The 27,764-nt window shown below is 44.9% G+C and overlaps 1 protein-coding gene across 5 annotated transcripts; it reads left to right on the top strand.

Annotated features, from left to right (window-relative positions):
* The first annotated feature begins 95 nt into the window (after positions 1–95).
* On the top strand, positions 96–27,519 carry URB2 (URB2 ribosome biogenesis homolog). 5 transcript variants are annotated; one of them, XM_030556866.1, is made up of 10 exons: positions 96–170; positions 1,112–1,254; positions 3,405–3,581; positions 4,569–7,980; positions 10,025–10,185; positions 15,687–15,797; positions 16,731–16,973; positions 17,697–17,787; positions 19,181–19,320; positions 26,824–27,519. In XM_030556866.1, the coding sequence occupies exons 2-10, from the start codon at positions 1,129–1,131 to the stop codon at positions 27,016–27,018; spliced, it is 4,656 nt and encodes a 1,551-aa protein (XP_030412726.1). In that variant the 5' UTR covers positions 96–170; positions 1,112–1,128; the 3' UTR covers positions 27,019–27,519. The 5 variants fall into 5 exon arrangements, with proteins under 5 accessions (XP_030412726.1, XP_030412727.1, XP_030412724.1 ...); XM_030556867.1 differs by having other exon boundaries at positions 126–170; positions 1,105–1,254; XM_030556864.1 differs by having other exon boundaries at positions 134–199; positions 1,105–1,254.
* Positions 27,520–27,764: the final 245 nt, after the last annotated feature.

Below are 27,764 nucleotides of genomic sequence, written 5' to 3'. Positions count from 1 at the left end.
GGGCGGCGCCATGGCGCATGCGTGGAGCATTCCCCCCCACCACCAATGGGAGGCCTTCGCCGCGGCGCTCGGCTAGCGCTGCCTGGCGCCTTGAGCTGGCGAAGGGCAAAGGCCACGGGGCGACCGGGGCGGAAGCACGTGTGCGCGGGGACTCGGGGAGCCGCGGCCGGGTGAGGACGGAGCCCGCGCGAGGCGGGGGGTGAGAGGCGTGAGCGAGCTGAGCCCGGGGCGGCCGCGCTGGGGCGGAGGAGCCGGGAACGGGCTCGGTGGTTCGGGGCGCGGCGTGGTCGGAGCGGTGTGAGCCCCAGCCCGGGAAGGGTCCCCCGGCGTGTGGCTGCATCGCCGGGCCTGGACATAGTGTCTCAGAGCGGGGCGAGCTCACACTGGCCCGAGCCGAAGCTTGTTGCGGGCCTGGGGTGGGGTCTGTGGTCTCAGGTGGGTCTGGTGTGTGGCGGCGGCGGCGGCGGCTGCAGCAGCTGGCACTTGCCCCGTGTGGGAGGTTGGACATAACTGAATCTGGTCCACCCACCCCTGGTTCACCTTTGGAGGGGTGGGTGCTGTTCAGATGTGGACATTGGCAGTGCTGACTTTGTAATGGAGGAGCTGCTGGTGCTCAAGCAACTTTTGTACGTTCATATCTGATGCAGCAAGTCCAGAGGTGCAGGAGCTATGTACTGCCAAGCCTAGAGGTGCTGGGGCTCAGCCCATGCAAACCTTAGGACAAATTAGGCATTGGATGTAGGGTTTGAGCCTGAGAAGTGCTGGGTATGTGCAGCTTCCTGTGGTTTACAGAAGAATGGTTGGTAATTCAGCCTCTCTCATAAAAAGGCCCAGTTTGTGGTGGTGTCTTCCAAGTTTTCCCAGCTCTTGTTTGTCTGGTATCCAGTGCTGTTTCCACTGACTTCAGTGGATTGGATCCTCAGTGACCAGACCTGGGTATCAAACTCAAACCCAGGTCTCTCATATTGTAAAGCTGAGTGAACATAGGGCTAGTCCAAAGAAGAGTCTACTTTAATAGAGAGAAGTAACTGTTAATTCTAGTATTCTTAAATTCTTCTGGTTAATGTTTGTTTAAAATGCATCTAATTTTTATGAATATTTGAGGTTTCAGATACAGTAGTAGTCTCTATGGCTGCAATTTACTCTGGAATTCACCTGAAGCTGAAAAGTGCAAAAACCTCTTGGGAAGACAAGATCAAATTAGCTCACTTTGCATGGATTTCCCATCAGTGCTTTCTTCCAAATAAAGAACAAGTATGTTTTAAAAAAATATTTTAATTGTCAAATACAGAAAAATGTACCAATCCATTGCTGTGGAGACCAAGCTGATTCAGAGGCTGAATGATGCATTGGATAGCCTTTCACCTGTAGGCACTGGTGCAAATATAGCTGTAATAGGGACTAACTGAAAGTTGTTGCTGTTGGTTGGGAAGTAGCCCAGTCCCTTTCCTAATAGGTTTTAATCTCCATCACACTGAAGTGGCAGTTATATGGAAGTTTTGTGTGGTGGCTTCAGCAGAAAGGCCAAGTATAGAATGGGCTAAAGAATGAACTACCGTCTCACATCTAAAGATGGTCTTTCCAATTCAGGATTGGGACATGCTCATGGGGCAGAGTGGGGAGAGCTGCAGTGCCCTTGCTATACTTGTTCTGTAGATAAACTGAAGACCTGTCTCCAGAGTTGTAAGGCTAGCATCTTTCATCACATCTCCTACATGGCCCCGCAAAGTCTTGCCAGCCTTCTCCTGATATTAGCTAAAATGACCATCCACCAGTCCAGTAGGGGGAAATTGGGCTGCTGGTGGGGAGTTCTCTGTGGCTGAGACCTGTTTCCTGGCACATTATCTGTGTGATTCTGGGCAGCATGACCTTGGATTCTTCCTTGGAGTAGTGGGTATTGTCCAGCACGTTCTCTGTTCGGTATTCCTTTCTTGATACCATGTTTTGACCCTGTGACCTGTTTTTTTGTTCCTTGCAAATAGCTGATTTCTGGGACTTGTGGCCCCTTTCACATGAGAGGGGCAAACCTTACATAGTTCGGTGGCCTATGTCTGTTGATCCAGCTATCAAACCAGCTAGCATTTTAGTTGAGAACTGAGCACAAGAAGGTTCTGTAAAAGTGTTTTTTTAAATTGCTATGTGAATCACTTTAAAACATGAAATTAACCTTTAATGGAACAGTTAAGTGCGCAACATTATACAATTTAATTGTATTTTAATGATTTTTGTCTAAATTTCCTTTTTCTTTTTAAAGAAAACTGAAACTTTTAAAATGTTATTTCAAAGTATCTTCTTTAAGAACTTGGAAACAAATTAAGAAAAATCTTATTTAATTCACATCTATGTACAAAAATGAAGCAGAAGTTGAAGGCTTCCTCTTTACTCCTCTGGGAGACTTGGCTTCAGTGGCTTTAATAATTTTAAAATTCTCTTATTAATTGTCTCACAGAATTTAAAAACTCCATTGTCTTTGCTAAGAGAGATTGTTTCCTTGATTGAGAGCTATTTGGCTCACTGGTTTACAGTATGCGCTTCTTCCTTAACTATAGTTGTAGGTCTGAAGGCTTTATAAGAGTTGTGAAGCTCCATAATGGTCAGCATGGAGCTTGTAAGCCATGGATCTTGAAAGTTCAGTGCTGACTTATTATGACACTTATAATCCTTTACAAGTCAGACAGGGCCTTTGGCGCTTGTAACTGTGTAGTGGTGATTGTGGATTTTACAAGATATACCAGTTTGTTCTGTAGACCCTGTAGTACGTGGACTATGTCTGTACACCTTGTAAGCAAAGCAGGCACTGCCCAAGGATTTTGTAAGCTCTACTAATTGCAAAGCTTCGAAGGCTTACAATATACATATATACAGAGAGTGAGAGACACTGAAAAAATAGGAATTCCAAACAAGTTAAATCAGGCCTGTGCAATTGTTCTATTTGGGGATCAAGATTTTAAATAAACTTGCAATCTTTAGGACAAGCTGTTTTTGCATTTTGGAAATTAGAACAATTTTTTTGAAGTGAAAATCCACCAATTCTTTTCATAAATTCCCTCACTCAAAAATGTCCTCACTGATATAAAAAATTCATGTGAGAAATTTTCTCTGCTGGTTTACGAGAAGCTGAAAGGAACCCAGCATTTTCACTCTTGAAATTAGCTTTACTCTGAAGGTTAGAGCGCTAAGGGGGCCAAAATTGAGTTTAGAAACTTACAAATTTAAATCCTGATCCTGTTTGGAGAACTGCATAGACAGACTTTTGCATCCCCATCGAGTTCATTCTTCATAGGCATCTGTCCACACAGTTCTCAGGTGTGAAGTGGCTACTAGAGTTCTTTAATGTTTTCCCATAGAGGTAAAGATGATCACCCATAGCTGTATATTTTTGTTTGTTTGTTTAAATAACACAGGTATTACTTGATTGGGTGAGCCATGCATTGGTTTCATATTACAACAAGAAACTTGAACTGGAGGATGAAATTGTTGAGAAACTTTGGACATACCTGGATAACATTCTCCATAGCAGAAAACTACAGAATCTCTTAAAGGATGGAAAGACAATCAACCTCAGCTTTTTGACTGCACAGGTAACTCGAACCATACTCTTTGTTAGGTGATAAATTCCAGTGCAGTATGTGATACAATATGATTCTTCCTTTTAGAGTGAGGTATAGTATGAAATACTTATGGATAATTAGCTTACATTTTTAGGCCATTGTATTTATTTTCTCTTCTATCCCCTCTGTTGCAAGACAGCTGATATTGCTGGAGAACAAAGATTGAAAGCAACAACACTTCCCAATAACCTCATACTCGGATGTTCTCTCATAGGTTTTCCCCTCCCCAAACCATCAGGGATGGAACAGGATTAAATGTTTTGGTTAGTAAGTAAAGACCCAGTCAGGCAATTCCTCTTCTCACAAGTAGCCTAGATGACTTCATTCAGACTACTCATGTGAGAGAGAGTTAAAGTCTTGCAAATGTATATTAATACAGGGAACTCTGGGAGATCATGTACTGTAAAAGAGCCATAAGTGGAATTATTTGCTTACTAGTGGAGATCCTTGCTAAATAGGTTGTCCAATTTGGGATAAGGAAGGAATTTCCCCCCTGTTGGCAGGGGCCTTGTTGGGATGGGGAGAGCATCTTGCCTTTCTTTTCTCTGCAGCACTAAGTAAGTTTCCTCACTGTTAGAATGAGGTGGACTATCATGCATCATTATTGCTGCTGTTGTTATTCCTGTTACAGTAGGCAATCAGGATGGGGGCCTCATGTCATATGCTGTGAAAACACATGCAAAGACACGGTCCCTACCCTGAAGAATTGACAGTCTGAATATGATCAGTTGTCTATGCCTGGGGTAAGGAATGACCACTGGTGAATCTATGTCCTCCTATGTCTTCTGTTACTTATGATTGTTTAAGTGCTGTTGATGTGTCCAGCCAGAGTTGTCCAGCACATAGAAGATTATGTTGTCTGTTCTCCAATGACCTTTGTTTCTGTGTGCGAGATTGATAGTGATGGGATGTTGGTTTATATAGTTATATATTTATTTATTTATTTTAAATCCTCAGGTCATAAATGAAAGGATATCTGAGACCTGTGTTCAAAAATCCCATGGAAATGTTGGCACAGTGCTGAGTTGCTGCAGGGGCATCCTTTCCACTCCGCCTCTCGCCATCATTTATACAGCAAAATGTGAGCTGATGGTGAATCTCCTAAGCAAGCTCTGCTGGCTGGCCTGTCAATTGCTGACCTTAGAAGATGCTGTGACCTCCCAGTTGTTTGATGTCCTACAGCTGACCTTTGCTCAGTACCTCCTGATTCAGAGGCAGCAGATCAACCCAAATCGTGTGTTTGGGCAAGTGACCAGCCACTTGTTTCAACCATGTCTGCTCCTGAGGCATTTGCTTATGGCCAGAGTGTGGACACCAGCCGATGACGGCCGTGTACGTCAGCATCTGAGCCGGGAAATCCGAAACCAAGTAGAGGCTGTGCTGCAGGCTGGGATTTTCCAGCCCGAGCTCTTGTCCTCTTACAGAGAGGAGCTCCTGTCAGAAAGGCAACCACAAGAGAAAAAGAAAAGGGCTCTTAAAACTATTCTGCTGCCTGTCAATACAGTGCTGTCCAAGCTCTGTGATGCTAGCTTTTGTGAACCAACACTCCAGGTGATCATAGTAGCAAATTCAGTACCTCTGCTTTATAAGCTCTTTTTGGACTCTTACTGCAAGGCAGAAAACCACATGGTCTGTTTCCACATGTTCACCAGGCTTTTTGGCTGTTTAAGGATTTCTCACCTGCAGGAGGATCTATGGCAGGAGACGCTCTCGCCAGTAGATTGGAGCACAGAACTGCTTGCTGTGGAACAGCTCCTGAACTTGGTGCTCAGCAACGATATCTATAATGTTGCTGCTGACCGGATCAGGCACAAAGAGACCCAATTCCAGTTTTACCGCAAACTGGCAGAAATGTTGGTGAATCACTCACAGGCTTCCATCCCAGCTTGGTTTAGGTGTCTCAAGGCCTTGATTTCGTTAAATCATTTAATTGTCGAGCCTGATCTGGATGACCTAGTGGCCTCAGCTTGGATTGATGCAGAGGTCTCTGAGCCACGTACAAAGAAGCCCCAGGAAACTCTCATAAGTGCCATGTTTCAGACTTACACAAAGCTGCGACAGTTCCCTAAACTCTTTGAAGAGGTTCTGTCTGTGATCTGCCGTCCAGCTGCTGATGAGTTAAGGCTGCCAGTCTTGTCTGCTGGGCTGACAGAAAAACTTGGTGAATGCCTCCTTGAGCTGCCACCCAGCCAGATTCTGGATATTTTGTTCCTCATACTGGAGAAGTGTCAGACTCGAATAATTCCTGATGTTAAAGATGACTCTGACATGGCACTGAAGCTGTTGTCTGTGAGCTCAGTACTGCACACTTTTCTCTTCAACATGAAGAGTTTGGATAACGTCACCCCATTACCTGTTGTCCTTCACACTCAGAGTCTGTTGGACAAGATGCAGAGAGAGGTAATCCAGCCATTGCTGGGCCTATTGAAGGAACACTGGGCAGAGGAAAATAAACCAGGGCTTTGGCTAGAGAAGGTCAGTGACTCTGCACTCCTCCTTGTCTACACATGGGTGGAGCTTGACACTCTGCTTAGTATAAACTGCAGCAAATATGTGTCTCGGCTGGCTGAAGCAGCTGGTGGTGTTACTGAGTGTGCTGCAGAGAGCTGGGACTTCTCAGCCCTTCTCCCTGGCGTGGATAGACAGTGTTGGAAGAGGGTAGTGAGACTCTCCAGTAGTTTCTGTTCAGCTAGTAAATATTGCTTAGAATTGCTCATGCTTCAGAAAATAAAAAAGATCTTAATGCAAACCAGTTTTCGGACTGAAGCTGATCTTCACACCTTGCAGCGTGCCGCAGCTTTCATCCTTCATTCTGGAAGATCAAGCATGAGCATGGAAGAGTCAGAACCTTGGAATGGCAACATTAGTGCAATAAATGCTCTCACCTACCCAGCTGCACACTGGTACCTTGTAGTCTCAAATCTAACAATCCTGATTCCTCATCTTTCTCTGAAAGATGTAGAGTATGTTGCTGATGTGCTTCTGAAGATTTTATCATCAACTAAAGCTCTGGGAGTTTCTGCAGATCAGGATTCCTTCATCACAGCTGAAAAGGTTTCTAAGGCTTTGCTGCATAGTACTTTTCTTCCAGAAATTAAGGTGCTGCACTGTGCTTTTATAACCAGTGTTATTCAGCAGTGCGCTAGTGTGCTGTGTTCTGCTACTCAGGGCGTCGCAGATCAGCCTATTCAACAGCTGTCTGCAGATAATATACCATGGCATGAGGAAGTCCTCTCATCTTGCAAAATGGTTGGCATGGTGGAAGCACAGTCAAAAAACAATCAATCAAAGGATGAAGCCTTCCATTGCTGGACAACAATGGAAAAAATTGCTCAACATATATTATTGTTAACAAGGGCTGGTTCCCCCATTACTTTGGAGGAAGATCAGATAGAAGGCTTTTTGCATTTGCTAGAGATTATTTCTGCCTTGAAACTTGACAGTCTTTTTCCTTCAGACCATGCCCGTTGTTTTCTCTTGCTGCTGTCCTTGGTAGTCAATACCAGAGCTAACGTCTCTTGCAGTAAGTTGCTATCACTGAAGTTTCTAATCACCTGCTTCCACCTCCTGACATGCCTACAGACTGGCAGAAGTGTCAATTCCATCTTTAAAGTTTTTCATGCCAGTGATGCCCTTGAGGCTGTCATGACTGCCCTGCTTGCAGCCAGCAAGTGCTTTGCTGATGTTTTGACCACTCCCGACTGGGCAGAATTTCTCCAGGTAATCCAAACCTTTTTGGAATGTTTTCTTCAGATGATAGTTGAAAAGAGTCAGAGTCTGAAACTCAATTTGGAAAAGTTCACTTTTTTCCTAGCGAGCTGCAAACCATATGCTGATGCAGATAGAGGCAAGCCCTGGAACACTGCAGTCAGTCAGCTGCTCCTAGTGCCACTAACCACACTCTGCCATGTTCTGACTCTGTACCTCCAGCAGCAGTCAGAGAAGAAACAGAAATTGACAGAAATGCTGTCTGTTTTGTTGGAGCCAACTGTCCTCCAGACAGGAACAGCCATTCAACTCTGTCTTAGAAACCTCACCAAAGACCAGCCTTTGCCTTTGGCATTCATCCCATCTGTCACAACCCTACTGAAAGCAGATCTGAGCTACTTGTCCATGGGCGGCTTTATGAAAATGGAAGGCGAGCAAGAGAATCCTAAAGACCCAGGAAAATATCGGGAGTATTCTCACACTGAACTGTACCAAAAGTTTTACATTCAGATACTGAGAGAGCTGACCTCTGCAGGAGGCCATCTCCAGTTCCTTCACTCTGCCTTGCAGTTTTTAACTGTTTTTTGCTCAGTAACAGATCTGTATCCTGGAGAAGAGACTGCGCTCACTGTGTTTCATGCTGTAAAAAAACTACTTGCTGGTACAGAGCTTTTTTTTTTTTTTTCTTAAGCTCCTCTGTTAATTTTGGAATACAGGGGTGGGTAAAAGCATCCAAGAAGTTCTTGAGAAAATCATGAGATATCCACTTATGCTAGCCCATCAGCAAATGGGTTCTATCTTTAATTAAAAAAAAGAAGGGGGGGGGGAAGGAAGCTTTTAGAGGGAAACTGTTGTCATGACTGGGATGCAATGTTGACCTGTCTTGATAGTGGTCTCCTCTGGAAGTCTTTGTGGATGTCAGCCACGTAGTTATTTTGGTCTCCTTGTTTTCACAGAAATAGTTACTCATATGCCTAAGTGCTCTGTTTTTATGCAAAAATATGTATTTTGCGTATGCTAATACATGTTTTGTGTGTGCATGTGTATATTTTGTGACACAAATCCATCAAGGTTTGAAAATGTAGCCCTAAGTCCTTTTAAAAATGATACTACGGTGTTCTATAAATGATGGCCCAAGGCATTGAGAAACACCCTTGTAAAAATATTCTGATTAGGACCAATTCACCAAATGTGGTCAAACTTTTGGGGGCTGCTCTGAAGATGCATTTTTTGGTCTATGTATCTGGTATAGCAGCTAGCACCGAAGGAGTTAATGGATTGGCTTAGTTAACTAACTCAGCGCTTTTCATCTGAAGATCTCAGAGGGCCTTACAGAGATAGATAAGTATCATCTCCATTTAAAGGTGAGGAAATTGAGGAACAGAAAGACTACTGGCCTGGTTTTCAGAGGTGCTGAACACAATATACTCCAGGCAAAGTCCTTGGTCGCTGTGGGTACTCAGCTCCTCTCTGAAAACCAGACCCTTTGTCACTTGCACACAGTGAGCCAGTGACAGAACTGGGATTAGGGGAGCCTGGTCTTCTGACTGCCAATGTGGTCTAACGACTATGCCACCATGTTCCCTCATTTAAAATATAACCTATACTGACATTGCACATGTGCAGTGTAGTAGTACCAAAAAAACCCTAGCAATATTATTTTTGTCTTTGATGCCTGAAAGGTTTGATTTAGTCTAGTTTGCTGCTACAGTGATCTTACAAATTTATATTACTCCCTAGTTGTTAGGAAATCACAAATGTACTTAATCCCTAACAGAGTAATTGTAGAACAATTCTGTATGGAGAAGCCTTTTTGTAAATCTGTTTGTGAGCCTGGCTGAAACTCTTGCTAGTTGAGTTGCTAATAGATTTTTATATAGTGTCTGTGTATAATATTTCTTATAGTCTGTCTCTTATATGCTGTGTATCTCAATTCTTTCCAGTTACAGAATTCACCATAGGAGGCAGTATGATGTAAGTGTTAAAACAGCACTGGGAGTCAGGATTGCCAAATTCTGACCCTGGCTCTTCTGCTGACTCCCTCTTAACATCTCTACTGCACTCTATTCCTGTACAAAGCTGGTATCCTATTTATTTAGTGCAGAGGCATAATTAATGGTGATAAAATGCTTTGAGATTCTCAGATGAAATGTGCTGTAGAAGTGCCAGGCTTTAAACAGATTAAAATTTTCTCCTCAGAAAATCTTGCCACTAATCCCAGGAGTTACTGCTACATTTGGGGTGTTTGTGGAGCAGATAAATATGCTTGCAAAGTAAACTAAAATTTAAACTAGTCATAAATAATATAATCTTTGACTTAATATGTAGGAGACATGGTCACTGCTTAACAGAGATCTAAGCTTTGTCAAGTAATGTTCATGTCTTGTGTGGTTCTCCTCCCAATACCCTAATATTCTGCAGCTTGTGATCAGCTTGTTCCCCTAGTTCGTGAACAAGCCTCATTAGTGTTTTCACAGAGTGAAGGCATTTAATCAAGATAATGACTGCAGGATAAACAGGATGGGAATGTTCTGAACTAAACTGCTGCTGTGGTAGATAGGAGAAAGCAGTTCTGTGCGGGTGAACATTAAAAAGACACACACAGAGAGCTCCTTTTCAAGGCTTGATTTTTGAAAGGGTTTTTTTATGGTCGTGTCCAATGTGGATAAGCAATTCAGATTTGTTTGTGTCTCTTGAATATGCAGGCCCTGGCACCACAGTCCAGGTGATTCAAGATCTAGAAATGCAGCTGACAGAATTGATGACCCAGCTGGTGGAGAGCTGCACTACTGAAGAGTTCTGTGTCATGATGAGGCTGGTGCTCCAAGGACTTGAAGTTAGCAATATTTGGAAACAAAATCCTAAAGTAGGGAACTTTCAGTTTATTTCTTACTTATTTTCTTTAGTTGTCTCTCCATGGCTTGAAGAACTGTAATAGAACATGGATGGTATCTGATAAAATTGGCAGGAAGAAAGACTGAAATGAGGAAGAAATAGGAGTTTGGCTTCAAATGTGTTTCTGTGTTATGCTGCACACTCATGGTAGCTTACATGGCAATAAATCTGGTGCTTAGATACTGTGATGAAGAGTGCCCTAGAAATACCTGAGATCGATAGAATCCACTTTGAAAAAGAGAGAAACTTGCTACCTGTGAAGAAAGCTTTCAGTAGGATCCCCAGACATTTAGCACTCTAGTTCCCAATAAAAGATGGTTACTCACCTTTGTAACTGTTGTTCTTCGAGATGTGTTGCTCATATCCATTCCAGTTAGGTGTGTGCATGCACGTTCGTCGGAGAAACTTTTATCCTAGCAACACTCAGCGGATTGGCTGGGCACCCCCTGGAGTGGCTCCGCTATGGCGCCGAATATATACCCCAGCCGACCCGGCCACCCCTCAGTTCCTTCTTGCCGGCTACTCCGACAGTGGGGAAGGAGGGCGGGTGTGGAATGGATATGAGCAACATATCTCAAAGAACGACAGTTACAAAGGTGAGTAACCGACTTTTCTTCTTCGAGTGATTGCTCATATCCATTCCAGTTAGGTGATTCCCAAGCCTTACCTAGGCGGAGGGGTCGGAGTGAGATGTGGCAGTATGCAGAACCGCTGCGCCAAAGGCTGCATCATCTCTAGATTGTTGGACCAGCGCGTAGTGCGAGGTGAAGGTGTGGACCGATGACCAGGTCGCTGCACGGCATATCTCCTGGATAGGCATGCGCCAGGAAGGCGGCTGATGACGCTTGAGCTCTAGTGGAGTGCGCTGTGAGGTGGCCCGAAGGGACATGAGCTAGGTCATAGCATGCGCGGATGCATGCAGTCACCCAGGAGGAGATCCTCTGGGAGGAGACTGGCAGGCCTTTCATCCGTTCCGCTACCGCCACAAACAGTTGGGGAGACTTTCGGAACGGCTTTGTTCGCTCAATGTAGAAGGCGAGTGCCCTGCGTACATCTAAGGAGTGTAGATGCTGCTCCCGTCAAGAAGAGTGGGGCTTTGGAAAGAAGACCGGGAGGAAGATGTCCTGGTTGGTATGGAAGGCAGACACCACCTTAGGGAGGAACGCCGGATGAGGCGCAGCTGTACCTTGTCTTTATGGAAAAGAGTGTATGGCAGGTCCACCGTGAGAGCTCTCAGCTCGGAGACCCGCCTGGCCGATGTAATGGCCACCAGGAAGACTGTTTTCCATGGTAGGTACAGGAGCGAGCAAGTCGCTAGTGGCTCAAATGGCGGGAGCATGAGCCTGGTTAGGACCAAGTTAACATCCCAGGTAGGGGCAGGGAGACGTACGGGGGGATAGAGATGCTCTAGGCCCTTAATGAACTGAGAGACCAAGGGGTGGGAGAACACAGAGTGGCCACCCTCGCCTGGCCGGAAAGTGGATATGGCCGCTAAGTGCACCTTCAGAGAGGATGTCGCCAGGCCCTATTGCTTAAGGTACCAGAGGTAGTCTAGGACCGTGGGGATCGAGGCCTCCGAAGGGGTAACGCCCTGAGTTGTGCACCAGCAAGAGAAGTGTTTCCACTTTGCCAAGTACATGAAGCGGGTGGAAGGCTTCCTGCTGCTGAGGAGAACATGCTGAACCAGAGTGGAACAGCTCAACTCCGCTGCGTTTAGCCATGCAGGAGCCACGCCGTGAAGTGGAGGGCTCACAGGTCTGGGTGACGAAGCCTGCCGTGGTCTTGTGTGATCAGGTCTGGGAGGAGAGGGAGGGGAACTGGGGTGTCCACGGACAGATCTAGCAGGGTGGTGAACCAGTGCTGTCTGGGCCATGCAGGTGCAATCAGGATCAGATGCGCTTTGTCCCTGCGGAGCTTTAACAGGACCTTGTGCACCAGGGGAAATGGAGGGAAAGCATACAACAGGTGGTGCCTCCACGACAGGAGGAATGCGTCCGTGATCGACCCCGGGGAGAGACCCTGAAAAGAGCAGAACTCTTGGCACTTCCTGTTCGAGCGGGAGGCGAACAGGTCTATGCGGGGAAATCCCCACCTCCGGAAGAGTGAATGGATGACGTCCAGTCTTATTGACCACTCGTGACATAGAAAGGATCGGCTGAGCCGATCCACCAGAGCGTTCTGGACCCCCGGAAGAAAGGACACCACTAGATCTATCGACTGGGCTATACAGAAGTCCCAGAGTTGAATGGCCTCCTGACAAGGGAGACAAGCTGGTCCCTCCTTGTTTGTTGATGTATTACATGGCCGTTGTGTTGTCCGTGAACACTGAAACACAACGGCTGTGCAGATGTTGTTGGAACGCCTGGCAGGCAAGGCGGACTGCCCTCAACTCCCGGACGTTTATATGGAGTGTCAGCTCCTGGGAACACCAAAGGCCCTGGGTACGCAGGTGACTTAGGTGGATCCCCCAACCGAGGGATGACGCATCCGTCGTTAAGGTCATCAACGGTGGCTGTGGATGGAACAGCATCCCTGCGCATACCAGGGATGGAGTTAGCCACCAATCGAGGGAGCAGAGGGGACTGGGGGGAACTGTCACCAGGACGTCTATAGGGCCCCTGCCCGGGCGGAAGACCGAATGGAGCCACGTTTGGAAGGGTCTAATGCAGAGCCTGGCATACTTTGTCACATAAGTACATGCGGCCATATGCCCCAGGAGTCCGAGACAAGTGCGAGCTGAGGTGATCGGGGAGGCCTGTAAGCTTTGTATGATCGATACGATCGCTTGGAAGCAGGGCTGAGGCAAGTAGGCCCTGGCTTGAGTGGAGTCCAGTGTTGCCCCTATGAAGTCCAGCCTCTGCGTGGGGAGCAGGGTGGACATCTCGGTGTTGAGGAGTAGTCCCAATCAGGAGAATAGGTCCGTAACTATATTGACATACTGCCATACCTGAGACTGAGAGGACCTCTTGAGGAGCCAGTCGTCCAGATATGGGAACACATGTATCTGTTGCCGGCGGAGGTGGGCAGCAACGACGGCCATGCACTTCGTGAACACCCTTGGGGGCGTGGAGAGGCCGAAGGGGAGGACTGTGAATTGGAAGTGCTGGTGGTTGGTCATAAAGCGAAGGTACTTCCTTTGTGGTGGAAAGATGGCAATATGGAAGTACGCATCCTTCATAGACTCATAGACTCCAGGACTGGAAGGGACCTCAAGAGGTCATCGAGTCCAGTCCCCTGCCCTCGTGTCAGGACCAAATATTGTCTAGACCATCCCTAATAGACATTTATCTAACCTACTCTTAAATATCTCCAGAGATGGAGATTCCACAACTTCCCTAGGCAATCTATTCCAGTGTTTAACTACCCTGACAGTTAGGAACTTTTTCCTAATGTCCAACCTAAATCTCCCTTGCTGCAGTTTAAGCCCATTGCTTCTTGTTCTATCATTGGAGGCTAAGGTGAACAAGTTTTCTCCCTCCTCCTGATGACACCCTTTTAGATACCTGAAAACTGCTATCATGTCCCCTCTCAGTCTTCTCTTTTCCAAACTAAACAAACCCAATTCCTTCAGCCTTCCTTCATAGGTCATGTTCTCAAGACCTTTAATCATTCTTGTTGCTCTTCTCTGGACCCTCTCCAATTTCTCCACATCTTTCTTGAAATGCGGTGCCCAGAACTGGACACAATACTCCAGTTGAGGCCTAACCAGCGCAGAGTAAAGCGGAAGAATGACTTCTCGTGTCTTGTTTACAACACACCTGTTAATGCATCCCAGAATCACGTTTGCTTTTTTTGCAACAGTATCACACTGTTGACTCATATTAAGCTTGTGGTCTACTATGACCCCTAGATCTCTTTCTGCCATACTCCTTCCTAGACAGTCTCTTCCCATTCTGTATGTGTGAAACTGATTGTTCCTTCCTAGGTGGAGCACTTTGCATTTGTCTTTATTGAACTTCATCCTGTTTACCTTAGACCATTTCTCCAATTTGTCCAGATCATTTTGAATTTTGACCCTGTCCTCCAAAGCAGTTGCAATCCCTCCCAGTTTGGTATCGTCCGCAAGCTTAATAAGCGTACTTTCTATGCCAACATCTAAATCGTTGATGAAGATATTGAACAGAACCGGTCCCAAAACAGACCCCTGCGGAACCCCACTTGTTATACCTTTCCAACAAGATTGGGAGCCATTAACAATTACTCTCTGAGTACGGTCATCCAGCCAGTTATGCACCCACCTTATAGTAGCCCCATCTAAATTGTACTTTCCTAGTTTATCTATAAGAATATCATGCGAGACCGTATCAAATGCCTTACTAAAGTCTAGGTATATCACATCCACCGCTTCTCCCTTATCCACAAGGCTCGTTATCCTATCAAAGAATGCTATCAGATTGGTTTGACACGATTTGTTCTTTACAAATCCATGCTGGCTATTCCCTATCACCTTACCACCTTCCAAGTGTTTGCAGATGATTTCTTTAATTACCTGCTCCGTTATCTTCCCTGGCACAGAAGTTAAACTAACTGGTCTGTAGTTTCCTGGGTTGTTTTTATTTCCCTTTTTATAGATGGGCACTATATTTGCCCCCTTCCAGTCCACTGTTCCGACGACTGACACGGGCGGTAAGAAGGAACTGAGGGGTGGCCAGGTCGGCTGGGGTATATATTCGGCACCATAGCGGCGCCACTCCAGGGGGTGCCCAGCTGACCCGCTGAGTGTTGCTAGGGTAAAAGTTTCTCTGATGAATGTGCACGCGGCGCGCACACCCCTAACTGGAATGCATATGAGCAATCACTCGAAGAAGAACAGGAGTCTCACATCAGTGAGTTCCTGTAGACAATGCTCAAAGTCGACTCCTATGTGTTAATTCTAACATGACAAGCTGGCCAAATAAAAGCTTTAATTTTGTTTCCTATTGTGTTATCCAGTAGAGTCCTCGAGACTCAGCACCCAGAACAAATTGCCTTAATTATGTAGGTGCTTACCAGGAAGCTGGTTCATTCCATGAACTTCATTCATGCAATATTATAGAATACTGTATTCTCGTGGGGGCCCCTGTGGGGCCCGTGGCCTGGGGCAAATCACCCCACTCCCTTACCCCCCTCCCCCCGGGATGGCCCTGCTGTGAGGCTGAAATACATTCATTTTCTATGTTTTCATCTTAGTTCTTATCAGGTAACATGTCATCACGTGTTGGCTTATAAAACATTATGCTGGTTATATGGCAGGCTCAAGCTATGTTCACACCACTTCCCTCTATTATCTATAATGGCTGCTACATGAGTTGATCTGCCTTTATTTTATCATTTTTTAATGTCATGATTTGCTTTTATACTAGACAGTACAGAATGCTATTATTGCTCAGCACACATTCTGTTGAGCTGCTGATAATGTTTGTACTGAGAGATGCCGTATTTCAAGTGAGTGTATTTATCTTTTTGCAGTGATAGTTTGTTCATTTTTTGCAGGAAGTATTGTCAGCTGTTACGCTAATCAAAGTGCTGCTCGGCTGCCCATTAACTGGAGAGAAAGAGAGAGCTTTCTGGTTTACCAGCCCACAGATAATCACAGCTCTAGTTGTAAGTAACTCCCACAGTATAAGTTACCTATCCCTTTTGTTTGACAGAGCCTGTAGCTATTGTGTCTGAAACATACACAGAAATATATTTAAAAAAATAAATAAATCTGCATTTGACATCAGTTTGGCTAGAATCCACTTACGCTGTTTGGCTCAAATTTCCCCAAGTATATCCCTGTATATTGGCATGGCACAAATGCTCATTCATTAACATCACCGTCACTTTGGGGCTGCACTGCATTGTGTAGGAGTTGAGAGCGTCTTGCTAGGTTACATGGAGAGGCTTAGAGAGTTGCCTCTCCCCAGGCCTGGGCAATGCTTGTTCTGATCCAGAGGAGGAAAAAACTATTAGTTTGGCCTTACAGCAAAGCAAAAAGCCAACAAATAAAAAGAGCCTATAAAAATGATTGAATAAGTGAATGTGTTGTGCTGCACCCAAATGTAGTGGTGTTGCTGTTTGCCATCACAGTGTCTGACCCTCTGGGACCAGAGATTGTCTAGCAGTGGCTTGGGGTGGCTGGGAATCCCCTGCCATGGCACCTACAATGCCTGTGAGAGCTTTTCTCCTGCTCTTTGTGGTAGGTGAATCAATGTTTGTGAAGGACAGAAATATCCACTGGAACAGTATAAAAACATGAACAGGTGCAAATAGACCCTGTCTACCATATTCTGTATGCATCTTCTCTGTGGGATTGTGGGATAGATGTGACAATGCACAGGCCCTGCAGTGCTTTCAGGGAATGCTGTGTGTGGATATGATGCATGTCATGCGCCTAAAACAGATTGATTAGTATGGATGAGGCTTTATGCAGTTGCAGTTTGCGCTACTGTACTCCTGCTGGTTCAAATTCAAAAGTACAGTTCTCTAGTGTGGAAGAAGGGGGTGTTTGTAGACAGCCACATTCTTTGTTGTTGTCTTCACTTTCACATATAGATACAAACCAAAGAGGTTTGTCGGGACCAGTTGCTGATTTCCACCATTGTTGTTCCTATACTGGAGACGGTAGCAGTGCTGCTGAGGCAAGGAGAAGAGAATCTCTCCAATCCTCATCATGTGACACTGGCATTCAGCATTCTTCTGACTGTCCCTCTGGATCATTTGAAGATGGAGGAGTATGGGAGCATCTTCCTGGGAATTCATGAAGTGCTGTTTTCCATACTGCAGTGTCACTCTAAGGTGAAGGGAGAAGGGCGGGGAAGGGCCGGTAATCAGAAATTTTAAGAAGCCAATCCCTGACCTGTGACCATAGGTTGAAAACATGTAGAGGTTCTGAAATTATAACCAATATTTGGAAGCAGATTATCACAAAACCTCTAAAGTTAGATTAAGGCAAAGTTTTCAAAAGTGCCTAAGTTCCATGTTTAAAAAAATGATATAGGCACTTTTGAAGATTAGTAGGACTTAAGCACCTGGCTGTGTAAGTCACTTTTGAAAATTTTCCCTCTAGTGCCTATGTCAGCTGAAAGCCGATTTTTCTAAACCATTTTCAGATAAATAAGTACTTAAATCTCTGGTCCCTTTGGCAAGCATTGGTTCCATACAGATGACAGTAAATGCCTCAGAGCATTAAACTAGCATCACTTTCAACTTCTGCTTTGTAGATGTGGGGTTACTTTGAGATGATTATAATTATTTGTATTAACCATAGCACCTACCAGCCCTAATCAGGTACCAGGACCCCATTGTGCCAGCAGCGGTACAAACTGAACAAAAAGACAGTCCCTTCCCTGTAGTGCTTACAGTCAATGTACCTTCCTTTAATGCACAGATATCCACTCTTATTTTGGGGTGTTGCATGTCATGTTGCATGTGCTGCTTTAATAAAGGAACCATCCTCAAAGCCTTTTTCTGTACTGCATTAGGTATTATCTGATCCTCTTTCATTTGATGTTCTTGCAGGTGATGCTAAAAGCAGCTCCATCTTTCCTGAACAGCTTCAATAGGCTGGTTGTTTCTGTTATGCACGAGGGGCGACAGAAAGGAGACAGAGGTGCTGTGTCATCATTTTCGTTAACATACCCGATTCTGATTGGGTGCAATGCACAGAAGAATATGCAGGACAGGGCAGGCAGTGTGTAACATTAGAAGTTAAAACAAAGTCCCAGGGCCAGATCATGGCTCAAAAGCTCACATAGGCAGAAGTGAGGATGAGCCACGTAGCAATCTGCGCTCTGACACTCTTTGAAAGGTTCTTTCCAGGCTGCATCCTGGGAGACTAGCATAGTGCTTCCATTCTGAACTGTGACCTTGGCTGACACAACACAGCCAAGGGCAAGGCTCCTTGTACCTTATTTCAGTTCTTCTCCCTCACCTTTGCATTCTCACTCAGAAACAACCACAGTAGCCTCATTGTATAAGGTCAGTGATGGTGTTAGGAAAAGCATGTTTTTTCTGGTGTAATGGCTCCAAATGCTGCTGATTTACACTAGCGCACTTGGGAGAGGGCTTTATAGATGTGCTACTAAACAAAGCTCTGTGTTGCAGATGTTAGCTATGCTCCAGACTACATGTTCATTGCTGTGTGTTAGATACAAAACCAGAATCTTGTAAATGTTTAAAGTATTACTTGGGCTTTACTTATTTGACTCCATTAATTCACGTGGCTAAAACCAAGTTCGCTGCTTTGAAATTTACCCCAGTGTGTGTGTGTGAGTGAGAGAGAGAGAGAGGCGCAAGTGTACACTAAAATATTCCAAAGGGGGGAGAGGAATGTTACATTGGTGAACCCATGGCATAAAAGCTGAGCTTATACGTTTCAGTAATATCCACATTTTCCAAGGAGAAGAATCAGTGGAAAGCCACAGATTCAGGAAATCCTGTGATTTAGATTCACTTGGTCTATCCCTGCAGACTTATTGTAATAATAAAAAACAAGATGCATGCCTAGATTTCCCCCCACTTTCCTCCCTAATTTCTGTTATCTCATGCCTGTCAGTGAAGGATTGTTCCTTAAAATTCAAGTCCTCGGTCCCATCTAGTTTTTAAAGTATTCTGTAAGTGGCACTTAAAAAAAAATTCCGATGTTTTTGCTCTTTTTCCCGTTAAGTGGGCAGAGGGCTGGAACATGAGAGGTACCTTCCCCACCCTTCTCTCTGCTTCAATTCATGCAACAAAAGTTGGCTGCATCCTAGTATAAACAGCCTTATGCCTTTTTATTCTTACCATTGCCCTTGAAAGAGAATCTATAAAGTGTTGTATGGGAGTGTTCATTTTCATAAGGGCACAGTTGCTTTTAAACCAACAACTAGCCAGCCAAATGCATTTTGTCAAATCCAAAATATGAATCCGTGGCTGGCTAGTTGTTGGTCTTATTTGAAGTTTGTTTTTTGTATAGCAATTTTTTTAATCTCTAATTTTGAACCACACTTTGATCTCTGTTTTAGGGAACACGGATGAGTTTGGAGTTGTATTGAAATGTGCACACTTGATAGAAAGGATGTATAGTCACATTGCTGCAAAAACAGAGGAGTTCACAGTGTTTTCTGTCTTCATAGTGGCCCAATACGTGATTGAACTGCAGAAGGTAATACACAGTCATCCACCTTAAAGTCATTATAAGGTTCAGATTGAGAGTCACTTACTGTTTAAAAGACAACTATTGTAAATTTTCTAAAATCCACATGCTGACTTGGATGTCTTGAACTTACATCCCTATGAGGTTCAGCTAGGGTAGGGCTAGTGGTCCAGATTTGTGGTCATTTGAGCAAAGGTTCCTGAGATGATGTACCCCTTTAAAAATTGTTTTTACAAAATCACCTGGTTCTTCTGGTGTGGTGGTTTTTTGTTTTGCTCCTGGGGCTCAAACCATGATTCTAATTCTCCCCAGCTTGATCTCAGGTGCTTGGAATTATCTTGGCTAGTACATGACACCCACTGCCCCTTTGGGGAAGTGGTATTGAAAAAGTTAGAGTATAAAGTTTACTACTTCAGGTCAGGTTGAGCTTTCTGATGAACCAAAGAGAGAGTCACATGGGCAGCAAGACTAGGGCTCTGTTGAAGTCAGAGTTTGTAGGCAGCCTGTTCTCATAGAAGGTGAGTGGTGAAAGGTGACATGCAGTGGTCATTAAACCTGAGGACACCTATGCGCTGAGTTTGAGCCCTGCTCTTGGCAGTTATCCGAGACTGTGTTTGCACATCTTATGCCTTGCTGTCTGCCTGCATTCTGTATGAGTTTCTCTTGCACGTTTTACCCTCAGACTAAAACTTCTGGTTTGAGAGCGATAAGTTAGTGTTCTAAAATCTATAACCAGTCTCTAATCTTTAGAAGTACTGCCAAGAATTTGACATTAATTAAACAGAGGAAAGAGTGCAATAAGCAGTTAGGATGGTTACATCCTCCTCAACCATTTCCTGAACAATGGAATTGAGTGTGTACAAAGGAGAGCAGGCGTTAAAGGTCATTTGATCATGGGGTTCCTGATCTGCAGCTTCCCCGCTCTCTGCTTTGCCAGCCTTCACCCCTTAGAGCTGTGCACTATAGCTCCTGAGGGTCCAGCACACTCGCAGATGATATTCATTATTAGTGGAAGGGAACAGCCAAACACTGTTTGAAAGCCCAGTTTGATGACTAGATCTTTGACTAAGAACTGAGTTTCTAAAAAAGTAGCTTTTCTATAATACCTCAGTGAACAAGGGATCGTCCTCAAAAGAGACCTTTGTTCTCTAGGGGCTCAGAAGTGCAGACAGAGCAGAACCAGAAAGGGGGAAAACTGGGTACCTTCCCCTCCAGGGACATGCTTGGGGAGAAAGGAAATGGAGCCATCTTTGCTCTTCTCCCACCCCTTTCAAGTTCCTCTATCCCTCTCAGTTCTTCCTGCGAGTCCCTCACAGACTCTGGGGTTCCCCTTCCTTCCACTGCTCCACAGTCAGAGGAAGGAATCCAGAGCCCCCCTCCTTCCCCATGTTGCCTCCAACAGTGGGGAAGGGTCCTGAAGCTCCCACCACCACCACACCGCAAATGTGGTGCTGCTAGGGGAAAAGGGGAAATTGGAGAGGGTGGGGAGGGGTCCAAGCTGTGCAGTAGGGGAGGCTTCAAATTTGCCTCCCCCTAAATTCCCTGCATGCACACCTCTTTTCAAAACTTGCCCCCACAGTGCTGAAACCAGGGTCGGGAGCTGGGAATGAACATGTTCAGTGCCTGGCACAGGCACGCTGTACCAGGATGGGGTGAGATGCTGAGAACACACATGCTTAGTCTGCTGCATGCACACAGACCATGTCTGCACTATGGGAACTATAGCAGCATCACTACAGCGCTGTAGCTGTGCCAGTGTAACCCCGTAATGTTTGACGTAGATTACAGCGATGGGAGGGGAGAGGGAGGTTGGGGGTGGGGTAAGGGAGGGGTCGTGAAAGGCAATTAGGTGGCGGAAGAGGGATGTTAAAATTTTATTACAATCTAAAATTTTATTACAATCTAAATCAAACAATCTCACTCTGTTGTTCCCTGTACGCCCTTAATCTTGAAGGTCAGGTATTCCTTGTCAGACAGACACACACAAATTGTGTAAGCCTATCATTATTACTATTGATACTTTTTTTTTCTTTTACTCTTGTAGTAAATTTAAAATCACAGGTGTCAAAGAAGTTTGACTTAGAATAAATGTTTGCCAATCTGATCAGATTGAAAAACAATGCTCCACAAGGAGGTTGTTCGCTTATTTCCCCATAAATAAAAGCCAGTTTCTCATACAGACCTTTAAGAATATTGTTTACAATCTGCAACTCTGCCAGACCACAGGGAAGCTCCCTGTCAGGTATGACCACCAGCTTCAGTAACACTGCTGTCAAACATTTCCTTCACCCGTGTTTTGGGCTCCCTGGGTAACAAATCTTCAAATAGCAATACTTCCTTCGAGTGATTGCTCTCCAAGATAGCTGAAAAGTCAACCCCACTCTATTGGCCCCCTCATCCAACATCAAATCATATGGAAGGTCATTCCCCAGTTCTACTGAAAGCAAATATTCTTGCTCTTGCAGAGTCAGAAAGACATCTACAATGGAGTAGCGCCTTACAGCCAGATTTAATTTCTGAATTACTAATTTGTTCAATGCAATCCAAATTGGCTAACCTGGAACACTGCCTGTGTCCATCAAAGCCTGCAAAATCCTCTGGTAATTAATTTGTGCTAATGATCGGGTTTTACATGTCTCCCTGTCCTAGGTTAAAACCTCATCTGGGCCTTTTTCCTTTCTGTGTTGGACACACAGCTGCTCCATATCTTGCCTACTTACCCTAATTACTGATGTTCTGGTTATTGAAATTGCCCCAGCTAAGGCTCTAGAGAGTACTAGTGCTAAGGGCTGCTTTGTAGCGAAGTCTTTACAAGAACTGCATTGTGTACTAGCTTCTCTGGGCCTGATCCATTGATATTCAGGTACCTTTCTGCACTCGTCCAGCCAGGCGGGTTTATCTTGCTGTCCTTGGCTGCTGTTCAAATATCCAAATCCTATCAGCCATCTGGAGCAACTGCTGTAGGATCAAAAATCTCCACAGTTGTTGTCTGGCTTAATCCACTTCGGTACAGCTTACTGGGTGCCTCACTGGGCTGCATCTCACATGAGCAGAACTTCAGGCTGTCTCTAGACTGACATCATACTTGCAAAGTACTGCTGCATTTTAACACGATAATCTTTGAGTATCAGCTACTGAGACTGCCACCTGTGCTGCCTGAACCTTCAGTTGGCTGAACAGACTATTTTGTCCTTAGCTACCCATATAATTTGGCTACCCTTTCAAGTAATGTTCAGTATGATCAGTTTCCTCAAACTTCTGCAGCCAGAGCCCTTCCCAGCAATAAGTTGGATATGGGTGAAGTACAGGAGTTACTGGAAGTAGTGCCATAGGGAACTCCCAAAGGGCATAACTTTAGTGTTAACAAATCCAGCTGCTCCTATCTTGTCTTTTTTCCCCAAGTAGGACTAACTGTTGTTGCTGCCAGGTCCTTCTGCAAATTGCTCACATGCTGTTCAGAGTTCTGTCTGTGTACTTTTTTGTGGCATGCCTGCCCTACCTGTTTTTCTGGCAATGTTCAGCAGCTCATTCACAGCAGTGCTCTCTCTGGTATCTGCTCTACCTGTTTCCACATCCTCAGCAGAAGCTGCCAGCTTCTACTTTCTCACTCTTTGTAATAATTTTCATGTTTGTACCTTTCCTTTTCTTTTCCACAAACTGCACCCCCCACCCCAAGACCAGATTAACCCCGCTTTGCTATCAGTTGCAGCTGTGAGGCCTCCAAGTGAGGAAGGGGTGAAGAAAAGGGATGGGGGGAAATATTCAAAGTCAGTGTAAATGCAAGGTGCTTTTTCCAAGCCCCTCCCCCCCATTAGAGGAGTTAAAACTATAAACAAACATTGCTCAGAAGATATTACTAGAGCATTTGGAGGGGCAACCCATAAAACAAACAGAAAAACCCACTAGTCAGTGGTTTCTGAATAAGAGCAGCTTCTCCGTGTAAGAGAGTACGTATGGCCAAAATTTTTAAAAGTGATTGCATCACTTGATCTTAAACTTTGCTAGGGTGTAAAATCTACCCCACACTAGCATGCCACATGCTAACTGTCCACGTGGACTATGCTGCTGTGCAGTAAAAGTCCCTAGTGAGCTTTGATCTACCCCCATTTCAAAACAAGGTAGATCAGAGCACACTATGGAGATGTTAGTGCATGGCAGCAGGGTCCACACAGAGTTAGTGCACGGCAGGCTACTGTGAGGAACTAACTCTTCATTTAGTAGGGTTACCATACATCCATATTTTCCCAGACATGTCCAGCTTTTTAGCTCTTAAATCACCATCCGAGAAGAATTTTTAAATAGCTAAAAACGTCTGGGAAAATATGGATGTATGGTAACCCTAAGTCCAAATTCCCGGGGCTGTCAGTGCTTCCTGGGGCAGCTCCTGGCGCCCGCCTGCCAGTAGCAGCTTGCAATATGGGTGGCTCCTAGGCAAAGAGGCGGAGGAGGTCTCTGCGTGTTGCACTGGCTCCCTCCTGCCCAATCAGAGCTGCAGGGGTGGGGCTTGCAGGCATTGGCAGGGGGCAGAGAGCCCTCCAACCCGACCCTATCCTAGGAGCCAGAGGGACCTGCCGGATGCTTCCTGGGAGCTACCCCAGATAAGCACTGCTGGGACTCCCCACCTAACCCCCTGGCAGGTCCCTCTGGTTCTTAGGGTTGGGAGGGTTGGGGGGAAGACGGTTCTCTGTGTGCTGCCGGCATCTGCAAGCCTCGCTTGGCAGCTCCCATTGGCACTTTTCCCGGCCAGTGGGAGCCACGGAGCTCATGCTTGTGGTGGGTGCAGCACATGGAGACCCCTCAGCTGCCCCTGATCCTAGGAGGCAGAAGGACCTGCGGCAGGAGGGGTGAGTGGGGCAGGGTGAAGAGGTGAGCAGTGGGCAATGGGGGTTGAGTAGGTGAGTGGGAAGGTGAAAAGGGCAGCGGGGTTGAAGAGGCAAGCAGTGAGGGAGCCAGTGGCGGGCGGGTGGGTGGGAGGGTGGGGGTGAGTAGGCAAGCAACAAGCCAGTGGCAGGTGGGGGTTCTCGGCGTGGGCATGGGGGTTTCTGGCAGAGGAGTGAGGAGGTGAGTGGCAGGTGGGAGGAAGTGAGCAGTGAGTTGGGGACTGAGGAGGCTCGCAGCAAGCCAGCAGTGGGCCAGGGGATGAGGAGAGGTGCGGTGGTGAGGACGTGGCGGCGGAGCGTGGGAGGACTGTGGGTGGGGCCAACACCCCTGTGGAGTGTCCTCTTTTTGAATGTTCAAATATGGTTACCCTACATTTAGATAAGCCCCCAGTGTTTCAGAACAGAGTCTTTCATATATAGAGCATAAGTCTGCAAATAACAGTCCAATATTAACTTTGAATCTCTTTGGTTTGAACATGCAGTTTAACTGTTTCTAAGCCTCACTCTTTAAAACCTGCTCAGTAGCTGTGCTTGGTAATTAGAGAAGCATTGACTGTTCAGAAAGTGGCATCTGTTTTAATTTTCACATATGGACATTTTCAAATTCTTTGATTCTGTATTAGAGTGTAAGGCCTCTTGAGACTTTTGCTAAAGTGGGCAGTGTAACCATATGTCTAACTAGTTTGTTTATTATGATTAACTGCACAAATGAATTTTGGTTTGGGGATTCATATGTTAATAGAATAATTGAGCATGAGGAGCAGGAGGAGGAGAGTTAATGAATTGGTGGGACACTTACTGAATTGGTGACATGGAGGTTTGTGTTTAGAGGATCAGTTGGAAAGGGGTTGGGCCTATACATGCTAGAAAGCACTTGTGACCTCTCTTATGCTGCTCTGAAAGAACAGAGGAGAAACCCCTTTTTGAGGTAGATTTTTACAAAGGCTGCACACAGTTTTACTCTCTCAATCATAAAGGGCAGTTTCCCCTGATGAAAAATTTAGTTTATCAATATTTATCACAACAAATGTAGACCCTTATTAATTGTTCTGAAATAAACCTAGAAAACGCCATCGTTGGCCCTGGGTACACCTGCAGCCTCTTCCATATGCTTGATCTCACCTTTTACGCGTTATCTCTGAGCTGTAGCATAATTCAGCAATGGTGGAATAACTCTTCACACACTTAGCCATCCCCCATCAAGAGTTCTGTAATGCAAGTTGGTCTTGCTAACTATATAGACCATAAAAATTTTTATAGGTCAAATTAACTGCCAGCCCACAGTGGCAGCTGTTTAAATCTCATAACTTTTTTAGACAGTGATGAGTGGGAACTGCATTGTAACGTAGACAGTCAGGAAGGTTTGGGGCCAAATTCAGATGTGGTGTAACTCCGCTGCAGATGCATCTGCTTGCACCAGGTATGAACTCGACCCAACTTCTCGATTATAGTGGCATTTTATACTGTTCCTTCTATGCAGCTATCAGCTGACTCTTCATCCTCTTAGAAAGCAGCACCTGCCCCTTCACTGCTCTGTGTCCTCAGGGCAGAAAGAGAGCCTGGATCTGATAGAGTAATTAGAAGTTCACTTCCATAGTGAAGAGTTTATTACTTGCCTGAGAAAGAGAGGAAAATTCTGAGTTTAAATGAGAGCCTCTCATGCAGTTTTCATTATGCTTGGAGTACAGAAGCACAGGTCTAGAGCACCAAGTTAATTTTAGTATTCAGCAGAGAAAAGACCTGTTCCTGTGGCAAGAACAGCATGATCAGCTTCAGAGGCCACCTGAACCTAAGGCAGTAAAATGTTCAGTGAGTGGGTTATGATCACAGGATGTGTTCCAGTTTGCCTATAGCCCCAAAACACTTGAGTCAACCTTGATGAGCTTTGTTATGGGGATTATGGCACTTGTGGGCAGACAGCATGTCTAGTGATCAGCAAGAGACTGAGGTTGTATTCCCAGCTCTGCCATTAGCTTGCTGTATGATTTTAGGCAAGTCTTTAATTTCTCTGTGCCTGGGGTTCTGCAAGATTAAAATGGGTCAAGTAAACCCCCACCTCACCCACACCACAGGATGTTCTTTAAGGCTTCCATAATTAATGCTTGTAAAGCAAATTGAAATTCTGGGATAAAAGTTGCTAGATAAATGCATTTATTAAAGTGGAAGAGGCAAAACAAACTCTCCATTTTAGATGTAGGCTCACAGAAGGACTTGTCCCTAACAGATTTCAGTGTGCAGCAAGCAGCTAATATGTTGGCTATTGTTCCATCTCCTGAATATGAAAGATATACAAAAAGCTACTGAAAAACCAGTTCCAGGATAGGTATCTTAGAATATTTTACTGTAGGTTTTTTTTTTGTTGGGATGATTTCAAATTGTCCCAAGTATAACACAGTCTATACCTGAACACTCAGCACCAGTGCAAATCATAATATACAGGATTATACATTACTGCTGTGTTTTAAATCAGGTTTACAGAATCGGGGACCTAATTTATTATCTAATATTTTACACCGTCTAGATGGGCTGATACCTTGGATTGTGTCTTGTCAGTACTTTTATTTCCAGTCATTTGATGTATCCTAACGATGAAAAGTAAAAAGTTTCATGGATTTTGTTCATCTCCTCCTAGGTGACCTTATATCCATCTGTAAAGAAACATCTAACTGAGGGAATATATCACATCCTAGACCTTTGCATTGAACGGGACATCAAGTTCTTAAATGCATCGCTACAGATGGGCGTAAGAGAAGTCTTTAAGGAATTGTACAATGATTATACCCACTACCACAAAACTAAACATGGGGAGGAAAAGTACACTGCATGATGTATCCTTCCCAACATTGGCATAATCAGTAAGGATCTTGTGTGGAGCTGAGAAACCTCAGCTCTGAGTTCAGGATAATCAACACATTACAGGATTGTGCCCTCAGTTGTTTTGTTAAAAGTGAGAAAATGAATGATATGTCCCTCTATAACTGGCCTCTACATCTATGGTAGGAAAAAGACACATGCTTAGACCTTGGCCCTGCTGCAATTGTGCAGAGCCCCATTGAAATCTCTGCAGCCTGTATATGTGCTACTTGTTGCAGGATCTGGGGCCTTATGCAGTTTTCCTGTGCAGGCAAAGACTGTACTGAGTGAAAACCTTCATGATTATGCAACTGCCCTGCTGTCATTTACAATGGGGAGCAGCGCTAAATAATGGTAGAGTGCCCCATGCCATACATTTTTACATTCATGCCAAATACATTTGTGTGCAATTGTAAAATATTCAGTCAGCTTCTGTTACAGAATTGTGTAAATATAGATTTTTAGAAAATCTGAAGTGGTATTTGTATCTGTTTGGCTAGTAAGTTTTTTCTACTGTGTCTTACAAAGTATTGTCATAAATTCTGGCCTGCTAGAAGGCTTTATCATATCTCCTTTCCATCAAAACCAAAACAATTTGTTTATCTGTTGCTGCCCTCCTGTGACTGTTTCATGAAATCGCACATGCTTAATTTGCACAAATATGTAACCAAAGTAAATCATTCTGCCTGAATACTCTTTGGTATCTTTACAAGTACTCTT

This window comes from Gopherus evgoodei, chromosome 3, assembly GCF_007399415.2.
Source record: "Gopherus evgoodei ecotype Sinaloan lineage chromosome 3, rGopEvg1_v1.p, whole genome shotgun sequence".
Taxonomy (NCBI): Eukaryota; Metazoa; Chordata; order Testudines; family Testudinidae; genus Gopherus; species Gopherus evgoodei.
The sequence above is the reverse complement of the archived record's forward strand: the minus strand, read 5'-3'. Positions and strand labels throughout refer to the sequence as shown.

Coding starts and splice junctions, on each gene's coding strand:
- URB2 (XM_030556866.1), top strand. CDS start 1,129: ATGGCTGCAATTTACTCTGGAATTCACCTGAAGCTGAAAAGTGCAAAA. Junction 15,798..16,730: donor AGATAATCACAGCTCTAGTT/GTAAGTAACTCC, acceptor TTTCACATATAG/ATACAAACCAAAGAGGTTTG. Junction 16,974..17,696: donor TACTGCAGTGTCACTCTAAG/GTGAAGGGAGAA, acceptor ATGTTCTTGCAG/GTGATGCTAAAAGCAGCTCC.